This window comes from Scyliorhinus torazame, chromosome 13 (assembly GCF_047496885.1).
Source record: "Scyliorhinus torazame isolate Kashiwa2021f chromosome 13, sScyTor2.1, whole genome shotgun sequence".
NCBI classification, from domain to species: Eukaryota; Metazoa; Chordata; class Chondrichthyes; order Carcharhiniformes; family Scyliorhinidae; genus Scyliorhinus; species Scyliorhinus torazame.
The window spans coordinates 36,651,406-36,672,949 of NC_092719.1; the positions used below are offsets into that span (position 1 = coordinate 36,651,406).

The window sequence follows — 21,544 nt, forward strand, 5'->3', positions numbered from 1 at the left end:
AATCAAACTCACCCCACCTTCTCAAGGGCAGCGAGGGATGGGCAACAAATGCTGGCCCAGCCACCACCACCCACATCCCAGAAATGAATAACAGAAAACTACCAAAAACAGGCCAGACAAAATTCGATCAAAATCTTAGTTGAAGAGGTGGGTTTTAAGGAGGATCTTAAAGAGAAGACAGAAAGGTAGAGGGGACGAGGGAGGGAGTGTGAAATCACGCTGGCAAAAAGGGCACTGAAGGGGTGAGTGCAAAATAGGCCAGAGGCAGAGGAATTGAAAGTTCAAGTTTGGTTTGTGGAGTCGGAGGAGTTTGAAGGGAAAGAGTAGAGTGTGGAAGGCCCCAAAATAGTTTAAACACGGGATAAGATTTTAAATTCACTGTAACTCCTGCACCAATCAGAAATGTGGCAGGAATAGTTGTGACCGACAAAGCTCGTGATATTCGTCGCAGGATGAACTTTTTCAACATCAGAGTGACATTGACAGAGGGATCAAAAACACACACACACACACCAATTAACTTGGGACAATCCACAATAAATCAGACCATGGAAATAAACAAAATAAGTGAGTTTATCTAAATGCTATTTTTACCCCAGCTTTGTGCTTTGTATAAGGAACTCTCACAGCCCAAGTAGCTCAGTTGGATAAGATTCAGAATCTAACCCCAGGTACATTGGGCAGGATTCTCCCCCCTCACGCCGGGTGGGAGAACGCCGGGGTGCCGTGCGTGTCCCGTCACGCTGCCCCGACGCCCGCATGCGATTTCCCCCCCCCCCAAACGGGCGCGGTGAGAATCACGGCTGGCCTCTGGGAGAATCGGTGCTCGCCGTTGCGATTCTCCGGCCCGGATGGGCCGAGCGGCCTGCCCAACACGACGGGTCCCGCCGGCGCCGTCCACACCTGGTCATTGCCGGCGGGAACAGCGTGGGAACGCTGGGTGGGGCGGCCTGTGGGGGGTAGGTGGGAAGGGGGTTCCTGCACCGGGGGGGCCCTCAAAAGGGGACTGGCCCGCGATCGGTGCCCACCGATCAGCAGGCCAGCCTCTCTGAAGGAGGACCTCCTTTCCCCCGCCGCACCGCAAGATCCATTCGACATTTTCTTGTGAGGCGGCCTCGGGAAGCCTCACATCATCATTTAAGCGGCGCCACTTTTACCCGCCTCAGCTTTTACGCGGCGCCAGGGCCCGGCGCGTGTAAATGACGTGACGCCGCTCCTAGGCCCCTGGGGGTGGGAGAATTGGGGGCTGGGAGCGGGCTCCGATGCTGGAGTGAAACACTCCGGTTTTCACTCCGGCGTCGGGACTTAGTTTCCCGATGGGAGAATTGCACCCATTGTTTTGAATCTTACACAGGATAGGAAATTTCTTAAGTATTTGATTCAAAAAGCTTTTTTTATTGATTTGTACCAAAAATATTACAAATGATTTCTCCACAACCTCAGAGTTCATTGGAAGTTGGGAATCTCAGTTACTCAAATTTCCTGATTATATTTCTTTCGCATTCGCTGAATCACCAGAAGCATATTTCAAAAAAGGGTTTGATAAAAGATAGGTAAAGTGGACACAAGAACTTGCAATTTTTTAAGCACTCCACAGTATTGTTATTCTGTGTCAAGCCAACCTGTACACTTCAATGCAGCAGCTGACATTCTGACATTGCGTACGTGCAGGAAGTGCTCCCCTTGATTGTGGCACAAATAAACACTGGGCAACATTTTACGCTTCACTATTTAGCGGGTTTGAAGGCTAGGAGTGGGCACAAAATTTATCAGATGGGCTTCCCACTGGATTCCTTCCCACTCTGACGTCTCTACACTGGAACAGGCGAGACTTAGACCTGCCCTTACTCCAATTAAGACCCTTAAGCGATCGATTGTTAACCACTTCAGGGCAATTTCCTGCCCAACCTCAGTTTTCAGACTTGATTGACACCCTGTTGCTATCTTTTAATGGCTATAAATATAGCGATTAATAAGGTCGCCTTTCTTAATCTTAATTATGAATATGCGTTCAGAGTTGCCAGGTATCTCTTGATACCGCCACAAGGTTTAACCGAATACCGATCAAAGAGCCAATAGTTAGTTAGTTCAAAGTCAATGCTACTTTATTTACACACAGTATGATTTACTCTTGCACAATAACACTACAGGCTAAACTATGTCTATCACTAACACCTATACTTAACTTTGGGTGCCCACTTAGGTCAGAGGAACAATGGCCGTTGTTCGGATCTGAGGCTGTTGGGTTTGAAGAGGTAACAGGAGTACAGCTAAGGTTGTCCGTCTGGTAGCAAGCGTTGAACTTGAACTTACTTGCTTCTGGTGATGCAGGTGGAAGGGTCTCTCCGGTTGAGAGCCAATTCCAAGATGGCGAGGGTTCCTTCTTATACTTGGGGGCTTTGCGCGCTTTTAGACGGGCCTTAAACTTGGTCCCAATTAATTGGGCAGCTTCTCGATCACTGCCATCGATCTGAGCCAATAAAGGGGCGAGTGCCTTGATGGCTGGGCGTGTCCTAAGTGGCCGTTGGCCTTGCTTTGTTTGTGTCTTCTTGCTGGGATGGTGGCGCCGGAATGTCTGGGACAGTATCGGCTACCTGAGTACTAGTTCTTTGTTCCTCGGAGATGGGCCATCAATGTGCAAATCGGCCAAGAGTTTTGGTTCCGTCTGCAGACTGCCTTCCAAATATACATTCAGGCTCTGTGCCTGTTGTTTACTTTGCATTGTCCATTTCCCCTGTATGATCTGCGAGTGTCCATTTTATATACTGAAAGTGGCCATCCCAGATGGCTACAACCCTAAATGCTACTTGGAAAGATAGAAATGTGACAAGTAGCAGTCATTCTATGTTTTTATCACGCTTGGCCAGTGTAAAGCTTTTTGCTTCCTGTGTTAGTCAAGGCACGGTAGCACAGTGGTTAGCACTGTTGCTTCACAGCTCCAGGGTCCCAGGTTAGATTCCCGCTTGGGTCACTGTCTGTGCGGAGTCTGCATGTTCTCCCCGTGTCTGCGTGGGTTTCCTCTGGTGCTCCGGTTCCCACCACAAGTCCCGAAAGACGTGCTTGTTAGGTGAATTGGACATTCTGAATTATCCTTCTGCGTACCCGAACAGGCGCCGGAATGTGGCAACTAGGGGATTTTCACAGTAATACTTCATTGCAGTGTTAATATAATCCTACTTGGCAGATCCTGAATCCATCCACCCGTCCGTCAATTATGGGAATTTGTACCTTGCACAAGGATATGTCAAGTTCGGGCCACTGATTAGCAATATTAGACTTTCAACGCAGCCACATGTACAACCCAGCCTAATAGTAAGTAAAGTTGCCGTAGTTCCAGATAACCAAAGGCTGCTTTTCCCTTTGAGGGGTAGAGTGACTGGCGGTGATTTAACCTGAAGGTCATCACACATCAGGCGAGGGGCAAGGTCGGGAAGGCGGCCCTTCATGAATAATTTCAGCTGATACGGGAATTGAAACTGTGCTGCTGCCCTCACTCTGTATCACGAACCAGCGGTCCAGCCAACTAAGCAAAACCGGCCCCAAACTCAGCCTAATAACTACATTGCTTTTGTACACAAGATGACATTTCCATCTAGACTTACTATTCTTGTCCACTCAAATCCATTTGTTCCAAGCATGAAACAGTCTTAAACTCTTGCTAAAGAGCAGGTCGACTGGAACTGTTAGAATTACTTGTGAAGTTATAATCATTTTAAAAACAGATCATTTTGACTACTTTCCCCTGTCTTCAGTGCTCGGTGATAAATGCATAAAGAGTAAATTGTCTTTAACTGAAATATAAGGTACAAAAAGCTGATTTTATATTGTACTTAATAGCTTCACGAAAGAAACATTAACAAAAGTATGATATTTAATCCATTTGATAAGGATAAGGATATTATTTTTCTCAAAATGCTACTTGGATTAAAATTGAAACTGCACTGTGAATAAGGCCAAAATTACAATCTTTTTCAAGTCTTGTAGAAAAAAAAGTTTAATATGCTCCTCCTTGTGTTAATTTCAGATGAGTTTATCATAGTTCCATGATCAAATGGATTTTATACGGCTAGGCTGTGGCCACACAAGAGGCTGACTAACGGGAATTGATGGAACTGCAGAGGACAAGCACGCCACATAATGAAATTCAAACTGCTGAATGAAGCCTTCACACAGGAGGTGGTGGCATAGTGGTAATGTCACTGAACTAGTAATCCAGAGGTCCAGGGTAATGCTCTGGGAACATGTGTTCAAATCCCGCCATGGAATTTGTGGAATTTAAATTCAGAATCCCAACAATTTTATTATGTTATTCTGGATACTCTTGATAGGAAAACTTACAATAGCTAGAATATTAGTATAATAATTTACCATAATTATTTGAAAAATGGAACAGTCAGAAGAGATCTATCTTTCCATGCCATATATCAGAATGATGACTAAATTATATAAGACATTTAATTTATAAACCATTTCTAAATATTGTACAATAATTAACTTAAACCAGCCATTGATGTGGCATTTTGCCATCAGCGGTGAAGGAACAAAGCTCATCATTCACTATGTTGACAGTTGCCCAGAGTTTGTTTTGCATATTTTTGGCAGAGACTCACTGTCATTGGGGTGTCTGATCTCAGGACAGCGCCCTCTACAGAGGATCTGTGGCTTGTAGGAACATGGTAAGCAACAGCGAAATTCTTTAATTAATCACACTTAAGAATCGTCACTGAGGCATGCAGATTCTAAATCAAGAGCTATAAACCAAGAATTATAAATTAGATTTAACTCATGTATAGAAAGCAAAATTAAAGATCGGAAAGATGGGATTAAGAGAGAAAGAGATAAGTGCCGGAGAAAGTAAAAAAAAGTCTCCATCACTAATTAAGTTCTGATGGAATGAGACTCAGAGTTGTAAAATTATTTCAGAGATAGAGTGGTTGTTTAATAACTAGGGTGGATCGTGCCATTATGTTTACTTGTGAATACAGCTGCCCTAACTTTTCTGCCACGTTTAGTAGGTAAGCACACCAACTTCATGCCCTTCAAATGATTTTAATGCCATGGCACAGCCTGTAGAGGACCAAGATAGCTCAGAGCAGAACTTCCAGATTTCCATGTGTAGTCAGGAAGTTGCTATCTACTTTTCTCCATAATGACAGTGTTGTTAGCCTCACTCTTGTTCCCCATGGAAAATCTGGGCCGGTCAGTTAATTTTAGATTGAAATTATCATGACTGTGTAACACTTATTTATTTAGGTCACCCCCATATCAGCCAGATTGAAACACCTCAAGGTAATTTTTAATTGCCATCTTTAACAATAATATAAATTTGAAAAGTTTGACTTACCACTCCTCTGGATGACCAAACTGATCTCAGTTCCAACAGAACATTCCTTTAAAATCTCCACTACTTGGTTATGACTGAGAATCTGCACATTTTGCTGATTAATCTCCATGATCAGATCACCTTCATTAAGACCTCCACAGCCTTGAATATCTAGGATCTGTTTCACTCGCTGTCCTTTGGGACTATCTGCTATGGTAAAGCCAAAGCCCTGCGCTCCTTTCACAATAGCAATCGTCTTGAATTCACATTGAGTGGCTCCAGAAGAGGCCATAGAGATGCTATCCTCCTGAACTGCAGATAATGTTCCATCCATTTGGCTATCAGTGAGTATTGGATTAAAGGAATGTAATTGCTGGTCAGAGATGTCTGGTGCTGAACGAGAGGTCCGGGAACCAAACTCCACATATGTGTCGTAATTATTTCGCCCATTTACTTGGATTGGTTGTCGGTCCACTAATGTTAACGGAGGCACCATGCTGTTGTTTGGGTCATCAGGATCAAAGGGTAAAATGTATCCACGGCATAATACAAGATTGACACATTGACCAATTGGGACAGATTGGAAAATTTTGACTACTTCAGCATGAGTATATCCTAAGACACAGATGTCATTTATATAGACAATCACATCACCTAGAGAGAGAAAATGAAATGAAACAATAAGGCAAAACTTTAGTAAAATACATGAAATTAAGGAATTGCATTTGTTCCCGTGTATTCTCTCTTTAGTGTATATTCCCTCTTTAAAGTAAAGTAAATCAATGCGGTATCACAGAATTAATGAATATTTGGCCAAGCTAACAGTACAAGAATCAATTGGATGCTGCAATGTGGGGGTCTTTGGATCAATCTGAATAAATGAACTAAACTGGACTGGATCATTTTCTTAATCCATAATTGTCTTTTGTGAGAATTCAGCCCCAAAAGACTGCAGATGTGGGAATTAAATATACAGTTCACAGACATATTTTAATTATAGGGTCACAATGTTCACCATGCCTTCACTCCGACAACCGATGAAACCTTCTCCAGGATTTGCTTCAATCAGCAAAGCTCTTGAGAAATGTAAATACTTACGGAGTTGGCAATGAATTTAATTTGTGCACAATTTCTCATCACATATCACTATTTATATTTAAAAAACTGTTCAGCCATTTACTAAGCAACTTTTCACCACCCTTCTTCTTTCCTGAGGGAATGACTCTTGCTAAGTTTCAAGAGGACAGCAATCTTCTGCTACTTTGCTCAAATAACCATTCTTTGCTTATGAGCCTAGAATGTGCAAGTAGGTATGTCCACATACATTCACACCCTCCAGGAGAAGGAACCTTGGCTGATCTTCCCTCTTGGTAGCCGCAGTGGCCAGAGATTAAGAGTAGTGTCCCAACTGATTGTCTCACTGCAATGAGTTAATTCAGCTATGACTGATAAAAGAAATCTGGGACTTTTTGGTTGTCTCGCTTAGTATTTCACCACTTATGGATTTACACACTGGGCAGTTTGGGAATTCACTGGTCAGCATTTAACAAAAATCTCTGAAAACTAAATATTTCCAATATTAATGGTGAGTTTGTTTTAACATTTGCATAGAGGTTACAAAGAAAATCATTTCTCGAAAGCTTAATGTGCCCTTAAGTGTGACTTAAAATACTGAAAATTGGCAGTGAAAGAATGTAGATACGAGGCTGAATTCTCCGGTTCCCCAGCTGTGTGTTTCTTGATGGCGTGCCATTTGCTGGCAGCGGGATTCTCGACTCCCGCTGCTTGACAATGAGATTTCCCATTTAAGCCAGCCCATGCTAACGGGAAATCTGCGTACGGGTGTGTGCTGCCAGCGGGAACAGAGAATCCCAACGGCTGGAGATTTGCAGCCATAATCTTATACATTTGGTGCGTTCTTCAAAGTAGATTCTATAAATCTGTCGATCATTATTGGGATAGTCAGTGTTCAGAGACATAAAGGACCAAGCTATGTTCAATATTTACAAACTAAGTAACCTTGGGGGAAGTTCATTTCACAATCTTGGCAACTAGTGCTGCAGAAATTACAAAAAAAGTATTTGTAGAGTACTTAATTAAAAAAAATATAAATTTAGATTACCTAATTATTTTTTTTCCAATTAAGGGGCAATTTAGCGTGGCCACTCCACCTACCCTGTATGTCTTTGGGCTGTGGGGGTGAAACCCACGCAGACACGGGGAGAATGTGCAAACTCCACATGAACAGTGACCCAGGGCCGGGATTGAACCTGGGCCCTCAGCCGTAGGCAGCAGTGCTAACCACTGTGCCACATGCTGCCCTTTAGCGTACTTAAATTCCAGACTTTTGCAGGCTTGATCACCCTCAGCTATGCCATCAAATTGAAATCTGGTGGGATTCTGCGGCAAATTTGTATGTGGTTTGGAAGGGATTTTTCAAAATGTAAAATCTACAGACTGTGGTTGGGATTCTCCATTCAGGAGAATAAGTGCTCCTGCCAGTGTCTAGATGTGATTCACTCTCCTTAACCTTGCAAAATAAGCATGGGGAGAACTCATGGATTTCACTGGAATTCTGGTATCAGGCCGCCAATTTGAGTGGGCTGCCCAATCCCGTGGTCTGGTGGAAGGCCCCCCTCTTCCCCAACAAAACTAATACTGCAGCTAAATGCTTTCTGCTGTGAATAAGAGGAAGTTAAACCACATAGCTCCTTTTGATATGGTAAGGAGCTGTTAACCATGGCAAGAGTGTTTATAAACACTGTGGTAAGCATCAAAACAGGGTGATGGAGATGCATCCAAGCATGAAGGGAACGATAGATCAACAATCCATCAAGCACCTTCTCTGGACCAGTAAAACTGTCAATCACTGGCGAGTGAAATGTATTGCTGTGTGAAATTAAATGGAAGATTTGTATTTCAAAGGCTGTCGGGATTTGAAGCCTTTTCAAGCATACTTTCAAGGAAGTCTCTGACACTTGTAACAGCTGCTGCTTTAAACACTTTTGTCTGAGGCAGCAGATGTTAGGGAAGGATAAGTGAAAATGTAATCATCCTTCACTGTACTGCCTGGACTGCTCTTCAGGTTTCAGGCAGGGGTCTCTGATGGGGGTCTCTGATAGAGAGTCTGATGGGGGGGTCGGTTGGGTCAACCTCATGCGTACATACCGTGGTGGGGTGACCCGTATTCACGTGGTGGTGATTGGGGGGGGGGGGGTATGGGGAACGATGCCCCTACTTGTAAGTGGGGATAGGATTTACGTTATGTAGGGGAGAAGGGCCTTTCAATGGACTTTGGAGGGCACATTAGTTTTTCATAGACCCCTTTGACCCACTGCGTCAGGGCCACACTTGGGCAAACGAGCACCAAAATCTGCTCGGGTGGCAAATCGAATTCCAGCCAGTCAATCAAATTCAAATGAATGCGAATCAATGATTTAATCAGGCGGAGAATGGGGCATTCCATGCAAAACAATGCAATGCTTGGATCCCGCACCGGCACAGGACAGGTAGCGTGCTGAGGCTGCCACCTGGTGATCGGAGCATTGCACAATTTTTCATGGGACGTCCCATTCTCTCTCTGATCAGGCATCTCGATCGCAGTGTTGGGCAATGCAGAATCTACTCCTCTGTGTACTTCAGTGGCTGTCTTGATGGTTTCCATAATTAGGTGCGCAATCGTAATTCTCAATTTCCTGCATACTGCATTTTGCAACAAGCAAAATAATGGATTGGAATAAGACTGCAGGAGGACCATTCAGAATGTCATTACTTTGTTCGAGATTCTGGGAGCGATTTTCCGGTCCAGTTTTCGGAGGGCAGGAATGGCGGCAGTGGCGGAAAATCCCGTGGGAGTCCCAAAACGGCTTTTATGCAGGTGGGATGTCCCAGATCAATTAACCCCACCCTTTACCAATGGCATAACAGGAATGCTGACTTCGAAAGTTGGGATCCCCATTAAATTTTATCAGGCTTTTGTGCCCGCTAGTCCACCCAAGTTGGATTGTCCATTCACATTGGCATGCATGAATCACAACAGATCCCGAACGTTGTGCACCTGGCATGCAGAACCTGCCAGAGACGTACAAGTGAGTACAGCCCCCAGGGAGGAGAGGGTCATGCCTGGGCAGTATCTTGGCACTGCCCCCAGGCACTGGGAAGTTGTTTTGTGTCTATTCTCAGAATGTCTTTTGCAGATATTAGTGAAGATCCTAATTGCCTCAGCTCTTCTGTTACTTCCTCACGTAAGACTTCAATGATGTGAACGACGCATAGTTTATGCTGGATCAAGCAGGCTGCCCATGGCACACTCACAGGATATAGAAAGCACTTAACACTTTTTTGAAGAGCAAGATGTACGTTTGCTTTATTCATTTTGAAGTTCTGACTTTTTGTCCCTCCCAATTTTATTCCCTTTCCACGGTCTTTCTCAACAAAACATGTGCCTTACACCTATACTTTCCCTTGGAGAATCTGTGCTTGTCCCATTTCATAAAACTAAGTCTGTGCTGTTTGGTGTTGTAGTCCTGATGAGATAGAACATAGAACAGTACAGCACAGAACAGGCCCTTCGGCCCTCGATGTTGTGCCCAGCAATGAAAACAAAAAATCCCTGCAATTGGTACTTCTGTATCAAGCCCACACACAAAAAAAACCCGATCATTCTTATGGCGAAACGTGTGCGAGAACTGGAATCAGTCTGGGCCTTTCAAGCAGCATTTAAAATAAACCTCTGTCCCATGGTTCTTCATGTGAAGTGCTGTTCTCTTTTGCGGAGAGAAGCGCATCCGGGACTAGCTGTGACCTTGAATCCTTTGGCATAAAATCATGACATGACCCTATGAATACCTGGAATTGCTTGCTCTCTGGCACTTCATTAATTCTTTAAAGGAGCCTTGTTGGAGTGTGAAGATGTGCAGATACCCTGATAGGGAACTGCCTCATCAGGCAATTAATCTGCCGTGATCCTCAGCTAGGCTTTGTCTCATACCGAGCCAGCCATAAATGTTTTTCCCAAATCTTAGAATCATAGATGATTGCAGCACTGAAGGGGACCTATTTATCTAACAAATCATTGCTATTAGCCACCGAGGCAAATGCCACAGCTTTATTCAATTGCATCCTCAACCTCCCAAGAGTCCCATTTTTTCCAGCATAGACAAAATTCCTTATGTAAAGAATAGATTTCATTTCAGAAAATTTCAGGTTTCTGTTAAAAAAGAGACTAGCTATATTTAATGTATAACTGCAAAACCATTTAAAAATAGTTAAACGGTGCTGTTTTATTGCATATGGCATCCATTAAGAACAATCTGACCTGGGCTTCATGATCTGGGATGCAAAAGGTTTGCCCGCATAACTTTGGCTGGTGACCATTGGAATCCACAAGGCAAGACAAGCTCAAATAAGGGTAAAAATCTGTACTTTTTAAAAATTCATTTTCCGGATGTGGGCGTCATTGGCTGGGATTTATTGCCCATCCCTAGTTGCCCTTCAGAAGGTGGTGGTCAGTTGCCTTTTTGAACCGCTGCAGTCTTTGAGGTGTAGGTACACCCAATGTGTTGTTAGGGAGGGAGTTCCAGGATTTTGCCCCAGCGACAGTGAAGAAATGGCGATATATTTCCAAGTCAGGCTGGTGAGTGACTTGGAGGGGAACCTCCAGGTGGTGAGGTTCCCAGGTATCTGCTGCTCTTGTCCTTCTAGATGGTAGTGGTCATGGGCTTGGAAGGTGCTGTCTAAAGAACCTTGGCAAGTTACCACAGTGCATCTTGTAGATGGTACACACGGCTGCCACTGAAATCCAGGGCATGTGAATATTTGAATTTCAACGTATATTCATGAAAAGAAAATCATGCCAGATCTGCACCACGCACTGGGGTTTATACAGTGAACTGACGATTGACTTGTAAGGGAACTTATATGTCTTAGTATTTCCCTTGCCTTTTTTTAAATAACGTGCATTCTATATGGCACCCATTACATATTTAGGACGTACCAAAGTGCAGTCACTGTCAATAGAGTACTTTTGAAATTCAGTCATTGTTATAGTGAGGAAGAAATAGCCACAGTAGATTCAAAGTCAGACGTAAATTTGTTCCGAAATTTACAAAGCACAGTATATTTCTGCTTTTTGTGGGAACACACAGATGAAAACAACCACTATTTATATTCAGTTTAGCCTCAGTGGTGGGAAACGCTTAGAAATGATAATCTGGGACAAGATTAACATTTCACTTGGATGAATATGGATTAATTAAAGAAAGTCAGCACAGATCTGTTAACGCCAAATCGTGTTTAACTAACCTGATTGAGGTTTTTGATGAGGTAACAGAGAGGGTTGATGAGGGTAATGAGGTTGATGTGGTGCACATGACTTCCAAAAGGCTTTTGATGATGTGTCACTTAACAGGACTATCCGTAAAGTTAAAGCACATTGAATAAAAGGGACACTGGCAGCATGAATACAAAATTCGCTGAGTGACAGAAAACAGAATAGTGGCGAATAGTTGTTTTTTGGAATGGAGGAATGTTGTAGGAAAGTGGATCTGTTTTCTTTTCATAATTTGTGTGTATTTATGTGTGCATTGTATGAATGCATAGATTTTACAGTGCAGAAGGAGGCCATTTGGCCCATTGAGTCTGCACCGGCCCTTGGAAAGAGCACCCTACCTATCCCCACACCTCCACCCTATCCCCACACCTCCACCCTCTCCCCACACCTCCACCCTCTCTCCACACCTCCACCCTCTCTCCACACCTCCACCCTCTCTCCACACCTCCACCCTCTCTCCACACCTCCACCCTCTCCCCACACCTCCACATTATCCCCACACCACCACCCTATCCCCACACCTCCACCCTATCCCCACACCTCCACCCTATCCCCACACCTCCACCCTATCCCCACACTTCCACCCTATCCCCACACCTCCACCCTATCCCCACACTTCCACCCTATCCCCACACCTCCACCCTATCCCCACACCTCCACCCTATCCCCACACCTCCACCCTATCCCCACACCTCCACCCTATCCCCACACCTCCACCCTATCCCCACACCTCCACCCTATCCCCACACCTCCACCCTATCCGCACACCTCCACCCTATCCCCACACCACCACCCCATCACCACACCTCCACCCCATCCCCACACCACCACCTTATCCCCACACCTCCACCCATCTAACTCAACACTTTTGGACACTCAGGGCAATTTAGACAATCCACCTAACCTGCACATCTTTGGACTGCGGGAGGGAACCGGAGCACCCGAAGGAAATCCACGCAGACACGGGAAGAACATGCAGACTCTGCACAGGCAGTGACCCAAGCCAAATTCCTGGTAGATTAAGGGTTAAATATAGATGGAGGCAAAGTGCTGACTGCATGGATTTTGTTAATCAGACCCTGCGTATGATGAATTATTTACGTATTAAAGATATAGGGCTAGGTTCTCCGGTCCCCCAGCCATGTGTTTCTCACGGGTCGGCGTTCGCTGGTGATGGGATTCTCTGTTCCTGCCGATTGTCAATGGAATTTCCCATTGAAGACACCCCACGCCACTGGGAAACACGTGGGCGGGGGTGCACTGCCGGCGGGGACAGAGAATTCCAACGGCCGGAGAATTCTGGTCTTGATTTGCGTTGTGACTATGGTGACCATGGATCACAACCACAATTTATGAGTAGGTACAGACAGACAGATAACAAGATCAGAACATGACTACCCAGGAATAGAATCTGGCTACATTGGATAAAAAGAACAGATTTAGAGAAGTTGGAAGCACAGATTTGAAGACGTTATAGGCAGTGACAAGAGAAAATGGTAAGCAGGAACTATCTGAACTAGGATACAGATTGCCTTGATTTGTTAAGTATTGCTTTTGTTGTTTAATAAATTGTTTTGGTACCATTGTACCAAGTACCTCCTTGCCTCTGGTCCCTGAACATTCTACAATTGGTGCAACATGGTAGGACCAGACTTTAAAAAATATATTTTTATTCAAACGTTTTCCAATTTATACATTACAGCAAAACAAAAATAAAAACCCACCTCACTGAAAAAACTAAATAGAACCAACCCCCACCTCACTGTAAAAACGAAATAGAACCAACACCCCACCCCACTGAAAAAACAAATAAGCAAACCCCCACCCCACTGAAAAAACAAATAAGCAAACCCCACCCCACTGAAAAAACAAAGAAGAACCAAACCCCCACCTCACTGAAAAAACAAAAAAAGAACCAAACCCCCACCCCACTGAAAAAACAAGAACCAAACCCCCACCCCACTGAAAAAACAAAGAAGCAAACCCCCACCGCACTGAAAAAACAAAGAAGAACCAAACCCCCACCCCACTGAAAAAACAAAGAACCAAACCCCCACCCCACTGAAAAAACAAAGAACCAAACCCCCACCCCACTGAAAAAACAAGAAACAAACCCCCACCCCACTGAAAAAACAAAGAAGCAAACCCCCACCCCACTGAAAAAACAAAGAACCAAACCCCCACCCCACTGAAAAAACAAGAACCAAACCCCCACCCCACTGAAAAAACAAAGAAGCAAACCCCCCACACCCCACTGAAAAAACTTTCTTTTTTGTTTTTTCAGTGTGGTGGGGGTTGGTTCTTTGTTTTTTCAGTGGGGTGGGGGTTTGGTTCTTGTTTTTTCAGTGGGGTGGGGGTTCAGTCCAAAGATGTGCAGGTTAGGTGGATTGGCCATGATAAATTGCCCTTAGTGTCCAAAATTGCCCTTAGTGTTGGGTGGGGTTATGGGGATAGGGTGGCGGTGTTGACCTTGGGTAGGGTGCTCTTTCCAAGAGCTGGTGCAGACTCGATGGGCCGAATGGCCTCCTTCTGCACTGTAAATTCTATGAAACCAAACCCCCACCCCACTGAAAAAACAAAAAAGAACCAACCCCCACCCCACTGAAAAAAAAAAGAAAAACCAAACCCCCACCACACTGAAAAAACAAGAACCAAACCCCCACCACACTGAAAAAACAAAGAACCAAACCCCCACCCAACTGGAAAAACAAAAAGAACCAAACCCCCACCTCACTGAAAAAAAAAGAACCAAACCCCCACCCCACTGAAAAAACAAAAAAGAACCAAACCCCCACCCCACTGAACGAACAAAAAAGAACCAACCCCCACCCCACTGAAAAAACAAAGAACCAAACCCCCACCCCACTGAAAAAACTAAGAACCAAACCCCCACCCCACTGAAAAAACAAGGAAGAATCAAACCCCCACCCCACTGAAAAAACAAAAAAGAACCAAACCCCCACCCCACTGAAAAAACGAAAAAGAACCAAACCCCCACCCCACTGAAAAAACAAAAAAGAACCAATCCCCCACCCCACTGAAAGAACAAAAATGAACCAACCCCCCCACTGAAAAAACAAAGAACCAAACCCCCACCCCACTGAAAAAACTAAGAACCAAACCCCCACCCCACTGAAAAAACAAGGAAGAATCAAACCCCCACCCCACTGAAAAAACGAAAAAGAACCAAACCCCCACCCCACTGAAAAAACAAAAAAGAACCAAACCCCCACCCCACTGAAAAAACAAAAAAGAACCAAACCCCCACCCCACTGAAAAAACTAAGAACCAAACCCCACCCCACTGAAAAAACAAAGAACCAAACCCCCACCCCACTGAAAAAACAAAGAACCAAACCCCCACCCCACTGAAAAAACGAAAAAGAACCAAACCCCCACCCCACTGAAAAAACAAAAAAGAACCAAACCCCCACCCCACTGAAAAAACAAAGAACCAAACCCCCACCCCATTGAAAAAACTAAGAACCAAACCCCCACCCCACTGAAAAAACAAAGAACCAACCCCCACCCCACTGATAAAACAAAGAACCAACCCCCACCCCATTGAAAAAACAAAGAAGAACCAACCCAACCCCACTGAAAAAACAAAAAAAGAACCAGACCCCCACCTCAATGAAAAAAAAAACCCAAACCCCCACCCCACTGAAAAAACAAGAACCAACCCCCACCACACTGAAAAAACAAAAGAACCAAACCCCCACCTCACTGGAAAAAAAAAACCACCCCACTGAAAAAACAAAGAACCAACCCCCACCCCACTGAAAAAAACCAAGAACCAAACCCCCACCCCACTGAAAAAAACAAAAAAGAACCAAACCCCCACCCCACTGAAAAAACAAAAAAGAACCAAACCCCCACCCCACTGAAAAAAAAAAAAGAACCAAACCCCCACCCCACTGAAAAAACAAAAAAGAACCAACCCCCACCCCACTGAAAAAACAAAAAAGAACCAAACCCCTACCCCACTGAAAAAACAAAGAACCAACCCCCACCCCACTGAAAAAACAAGAACCAAACCCCCCACCCCACATAAAAAAAAACCAACCCCCACCCCACTGAAAAAACAAAGAACCAAACCCCCACCCCACTGAGAAAACTAAGAACCAAACCCCCACCCCACTGAGAAAACTAAGAACCAAACCCCCACCCCACTGAGAAAACTAAGAACCAAACCCCTACCCCACTGAAAAAACAAGGAAGAACCAAACCCCCACCCCTCTGAAAAAACAAAAAAGAACCAACCCCCACCCCACTGAAAAAACAAAAAAGAACCAAACCCCTACCCCACTGAAAAAACAAAGAACCAACCCCCACCCCAGTGAAAAAACAAAGAACCAACCCCCACCCCACTGAAAAAACAAGAACCAATCCCCCACCCCACATTAAAAAAAAAGAACCAACCCCCACCCCACTGAAAAAACAAAGAACCAAACCCCCACCCCACTGAGAAAACTAAGAACCAAACCCCTACCCCACTGAAAAACAAGGAAGAATCAAACCCCCACCCCTCTGAAAAAACAAGGAAGAACCAAACCCCCACCCCTCTGAAAAAACAAAAAAGAACCAAACCCCCACCCCTCTGAAAAAACAAAAAAGAACCAAACCCCCACCCCACTGAAAAAACTTAGAACCAAACCCCCACCCCACTGAAAAAACAATGAAGAATCAAACCCCCACCCCTCTGAAAAAACAAGGAAGAACCAAACCCCCACCCCTCTGAAAAAACAAAAAAGAACCAACCCCCACCCCACTGAAAAAACAAAAAAGAACCAAACCCCCACCCCACTGAAAAAACAAACAAGAACCAAACCCCCACCCCACTGAAAAAACAAACAAGAACCAAACCCCCACCCCACTGAAAAAACAAAGAACCAAACCCCATCCACTGAAAAAACAAAGAACCACCCCCCACCCCACTGAAAAAACAAAGAAGAACCAACCCCAACCCCACTGAAAAAACAAAGAACCAACCCCCACCCCACTGAAAAAACAAAAAAGAACCAAATCCCCACCCCACTGAAAAAACAAACAAGAACCAAACCCCCACCCCACTGAAAAAACAAACAAGAACCAAACCCCCACCCCACTGAAAAAACAAAAAAGAACCAAACCCCCACCCCACTAAAAAACAAAAAAAACCAACCCCCTAAAATGAACCCCACCCCCCCAGCAACTGTGACCAGCTCTTTGAAATACAGAATAAACGGTTGCCATTCTCGTTAGAACCACTCAATTCGCATCCCCTCACAGTGTACTTGACTTTCTCGAGTTACAGGAACTCCATCAGATCTCCCAGCCACACTGAGGCAATGGGTAGAGAAGTTGACCTCCATCCTATCAGTACTCGCCTCCGAACAATCAGTGAGGCGAAGGCCAGGGCATCGGCCCCCGCACCCATCAGCAGCTCCGGCAAGTCTGTCACCCCAAATATGGCAACTAAGTGACAGGACTCCAGTTCAATTTTCAGAATCACTGACATGGTATTAAAGAAGGAGATTCAGAGCCCCTCGGTCTTAGAACATGACCAGAACATGTGCGCATGATTGGCCAGGCCTCTCCGACACACTTCTACTTGTGCTCCACTCCCATAAAAAAAACTTATTCTGGCCCTAGTCAAATGAGCCCTGTTCACTAACTTAAGCTGTATTAACCAAGCTTCGCGCACGATGATGTGTGTTCACCCTTCACAGGGCCTCACTCCACACCCGTCGTTTAGCACCAACCCCAGCCCCTCCTCCCACTTGGCCTTAAACCCCTCCACTAATACTGCATCTTTGACCATGCTCCTACCATTGATACCCGAGGTACTCCCCTCCTCTGACACTGCGAGCAAAAGAACCTCCATCAATGAGGTTGGTGGTGGCACAGGGAATGTTGGAAAGGTCCGTTTTTCAAAATTGTAAACTTGCACATATCTGAACGAGTCAGATTGCAAAAGCCCAAATTTCACCGACAACTCCTTCAAACTCGCAAACTGCCCCTCCAAGAACAGATCCCCATTCCTTCCAACCCTTTCTCTTCCCAATCCCTGAAGGTGGCATCCAACCTCGCAGGCTCAAACATATTTGTGCGGATCGGAGCCAGCCTTCATACCGCCCCCAATTTAAACTGTTGCCTAAATTGTCTCCATATCTTCAGGGTGGAGACAACAATCAGATTTGCCGAATATTTCACCAGTGAGAACGGAATGAGGCTGTTGCTAGTGCCCCTACATGATTATGACTCCATCTATACCCAGGTAACTTCCGGATCCCCACACCACCCCGACATTTTCTGCGTATTTGCCACTCAGTGATAATATATCAGGCTCACCAATGCCAAGTTCCCTGACTGTCAGTCCCTCCGAAGGTCTATCCTTCGAATCTTCACAACATTGCCCGCCCAAATAAAGGACAAAATCAATTTCTCGACTACCCCAAAAAAGGCTTTCGGAAGAAAAACCAGCAAATACTGGAACAGAAAGGGAAATCTTGGTCAAATATTCAACTTGACCAACTGAATCCTTCCGCCAAGGACAGAGGGAGACTATCCCACCCCTACAAACTGGTCATGACCCTCCCAACAAGCTTATATAGTTAAACATACGGAGCCGAGCCCAGTCCTGAGCTACCTCAACCCTCAGATGTCTGAAATGAGAAACCGCTAAGTGGAACGGCAACATCATCCCCAGATTAACTCGGGGGAAAGGGGGGGGGGGTCCAGGTGACACTCACTTTTCTCCCGGTTCAATTTGTACTCAGAATAAGCGGCTCAGCAACGCTGTTATTTCGCCCATAGTGGGGATCGGGTCTGTCATGTACAGTATAAGATCGTCAGCGTGGAAGGACACCCTATGTTCCACCCCCCTCCCCTCATTATCCCCCTCCTCCTCTCTGAAGCCCTCAGAGGAATGGCCAAAGGCTCTATCACCAATGCAAACAAGAGGGGGGCCATTAGACACCCTTGAGTCGTTCCTCTGTTCAACTGAAAATACCTCAAGCTCACGTTGTTACTGCAGACACTGGCCTTCAGTGCTTTGTACAACAATCGTACCCATGACACATGATCACATTAGGCCTGATCCGAAACTTTTCCAGTACCGCAAACAAATACCCCCATTCTACCCTATCAAAAGCCTTTTCGGCATCTAGTAGAACAATGACCTCCTGCTTTACCCCCTACGACGGGGACACACCACATTTTACAACCGCCACACATTGGAAGACAATCACCGACCCAATAACTTGAGGGTGACACTGCTCCAGCCTTAGTGCTAATACCTTGGTCAATATCTTAGCATCCACATTTAATGAGGAAATCGGGCAGTGTGACACACACTCCGCCGGGTCCTTATCCTTTTTTAAGAGAATCATCATAGAATTACAGTGCAGAAAGAGGCCATTGGACCCATTGAGTCTGCAACAACCCTCTGAAAGAACACTACCTTGGCCGACAGCCCCATCCTATCCCCGTAACCCCACCTAACCATTGGGACACTGGGGGGCAAGTTAGAATGGCCAATCCACCTAACCTGTATATTTTTGGACTGGGAGGAAACCAGAGCTCCCGGAGGAAACCTACGCAGACATGGAGAGTCACCCAAGGCCGGAATTGAACCGGGTCCTTGGCGCTGTGAGTCAGCAGTGCAAACCATTGTGCCACCGTGCCACCCAGAAGTGAAATGGATGCTTGCATCAACGTCTCAAGAAGAGAACCCTGGGCTACCGAGTCCTCAAACACCTCCACCAGTAACGGTATCAACCGGCCTGCAAACATTTTATAAAATTCCACCTGGAACCCATCAGACCCATTAGCCTTACCAGTCTGCATTCTCCGAATAATTATCAGGACCTCCTCTGCAACCAAGGCTCTTCTGACCCTTCCAGATCTTCCTCCTCCACCTAAGGACACTCCAAGCCCTCCAGAAACTCCATCATACCTGACCCCTCCACAGGTGGCTCCAACCAAAAAGATTCTTATACAATGTCTCAAGTGCCCCATTGACTTTATCTAGCATGGACAATAACACGCCACCTGAGTTTTAATCTCTTGGACAAGCCAAGAGACGATTGGTCTTCTCCCCATATTCGTACATTATCCCACTTGAGCGCCGTAACTGGCACACACCGCCTTATCCATGGACAGTAAGTCAAACTGCATCTGTAGTTTCTTCCTGCTGGCCAGGAGCTCTGGAGTGGGATCACTCGAGTATCTACCATTTAACTTCAAGATCTCGCCGACCAACCTCAGGCGTTCCTCTCTTGCCTCCTTATCTATCTGTGCCTATGCTAGATTATCTCCCCTCTGACCACTGTTTTCAGGGCCTCCCACAGAACCGAGGGCGAAACCACCCCATTCTTATTAAACCCCACATGTTCATTGATTGTCCTTCATACCTTCAACCCCAAATCTGCCAACAGACCCACGTCCATACCCCATGCCGGTCACTTTGCCGGCCTATCTCCAATACCACATCTACCAGATGTGGAGCATGATTCAAAAGTGCTCTGACAACTGACAAGGCTAATTCATCATACGGGAGGCACGGTAGCATAGTGGTTAGCACTGTTGCTTTGCAGCACCAGGGTCCCGGGTTCGATTCCCAGCTTGGGTCACTGTCTGCGCAGAGTCCGCACGTTCTCCCCGTGTCTGCGTGGGTTACCTCCAGGTGCTCCGGTTTCCTCCCACAAGTCCCGAAAGACGTGCTTCTTAGGTGAATTGGATATTCTGAATTCTTCATCAGTGTACCCGAACAGGTGCCCGAGTGTGGCAATAGGGGATTTTCACAGTAACTTCATTGCAGTGTTAATTAATGTAAGCCTACCTGTGACACTAATTAAGATTATTATTATAAAAAATAACTATTGCAGAATATTCCACTTTCCTCACCCCTGACAGCAGAGTCCTCCCCATCATGAAGGTCAATTCGCAAATCCACTTTTGCTCTGGAGAAAAGAAGGCGAATTCCCTACCCACCCGGGTGCAGAAACCGCCATGGATCCACTCCTCCCATCTTCTTCATAAATGCTGTCAAGTTGCAGTGCACTCTTATATAACACTGGTTCACCCTCAACTGGAATATTGTCCCCAGCTGTGGACATTCCAATTAGGAAGGATGCAAAGGTATTAGAGAGGGGTGCAAAATCAATTTATGAGAACAAGTCCAGGGATAAGGAACTTCATTTATGTGGATATATTGGAGAAACTGGGGCTGTTCGCCTTACAGGAGAGAAGCTTGGGAGAAGTTTTAGGAGGTGTATTCAATGTCATGAGGGATTTGGACAGGGCAGTTAGAGAGATACTGTTCCCATTAATTGAAGGGTCGAGAACCAAAGGCTGCCAATTTAAGGTGCATAGTAAAAGAGCCATGTAGCATGTGGCTAGGATCTGGAATGGACTGCCTGAGAGTGTGGTGGAGATTATTCAATTGTCGCTTTCAAATGCGGCTTTTAAAATAGAATTGGATAATTATCTGAAGAAGAAAACTTTGCATGGTTTGGGGGAAAAGGAGGGAAGTGGAACCAGCTGAGCTGCTCTTGCAGAGAGCCAACATGGACATGGCAGGCTAAATCTCTCCATGGCCTCACCTCTGCCTCTCTTTGTAATCTCTTCCAGTCCCACAAACCTCCGAGATTTCTGAGCTCATCTAATTCAGACCTCTGAGCACTCCAGGTTTTTAATTGCTTCATCATTAATGGCTTCAGTTGCTCAGGCCCTAAGGTCTGGAATTTTCTCCTGGAACCCTCTGCCTCTCTTCCTTTAAGATACCCCTTAAAACCGACGACTTTGATCAGGCTTTTGGCCAATTGTTCTTATACCGCTATGAACTTTGTGTCTAATTCTGCTTTATAATGTTCCTTTGAAGTACCTAGCGACTTTTATTCAATGAAA

At 45.3% G+C, this 21,544-nt stretch overlaps 1 protein-coding gene across 22 annotated transcripts in view; it reads right to left on the reverse strand.

Annotated features, from left to right (window-relative positions):
- Positions 1-21,544, reverse strand: part of magi2a (membrane associated guanylate kinase, WW and PDZ domain containing 2a) — a 1,087,579-nt gene that overhangs the window by 159,673 nt on the left and 906,362 nt on the right. For 21 of the 22 annotated variants that reach the window (XM_072471360.1, XM_072471357.1, XM_072471362.1 and 18 more), the window contains one exon: positions 5,345-5,977. The exons of the other annotated variant lie outside the window; for it this stretch is intronic. In XM_072471360.1, the coding sequence (XP_072327461.1) occupies positions 5,345-5,977 (633 nt within the window). The remainder of the gene's footprint in view (positions 1-5,344; positions 5,978-21,544) is intronic. 22 annotated transcript variants of the gene reach the window in all.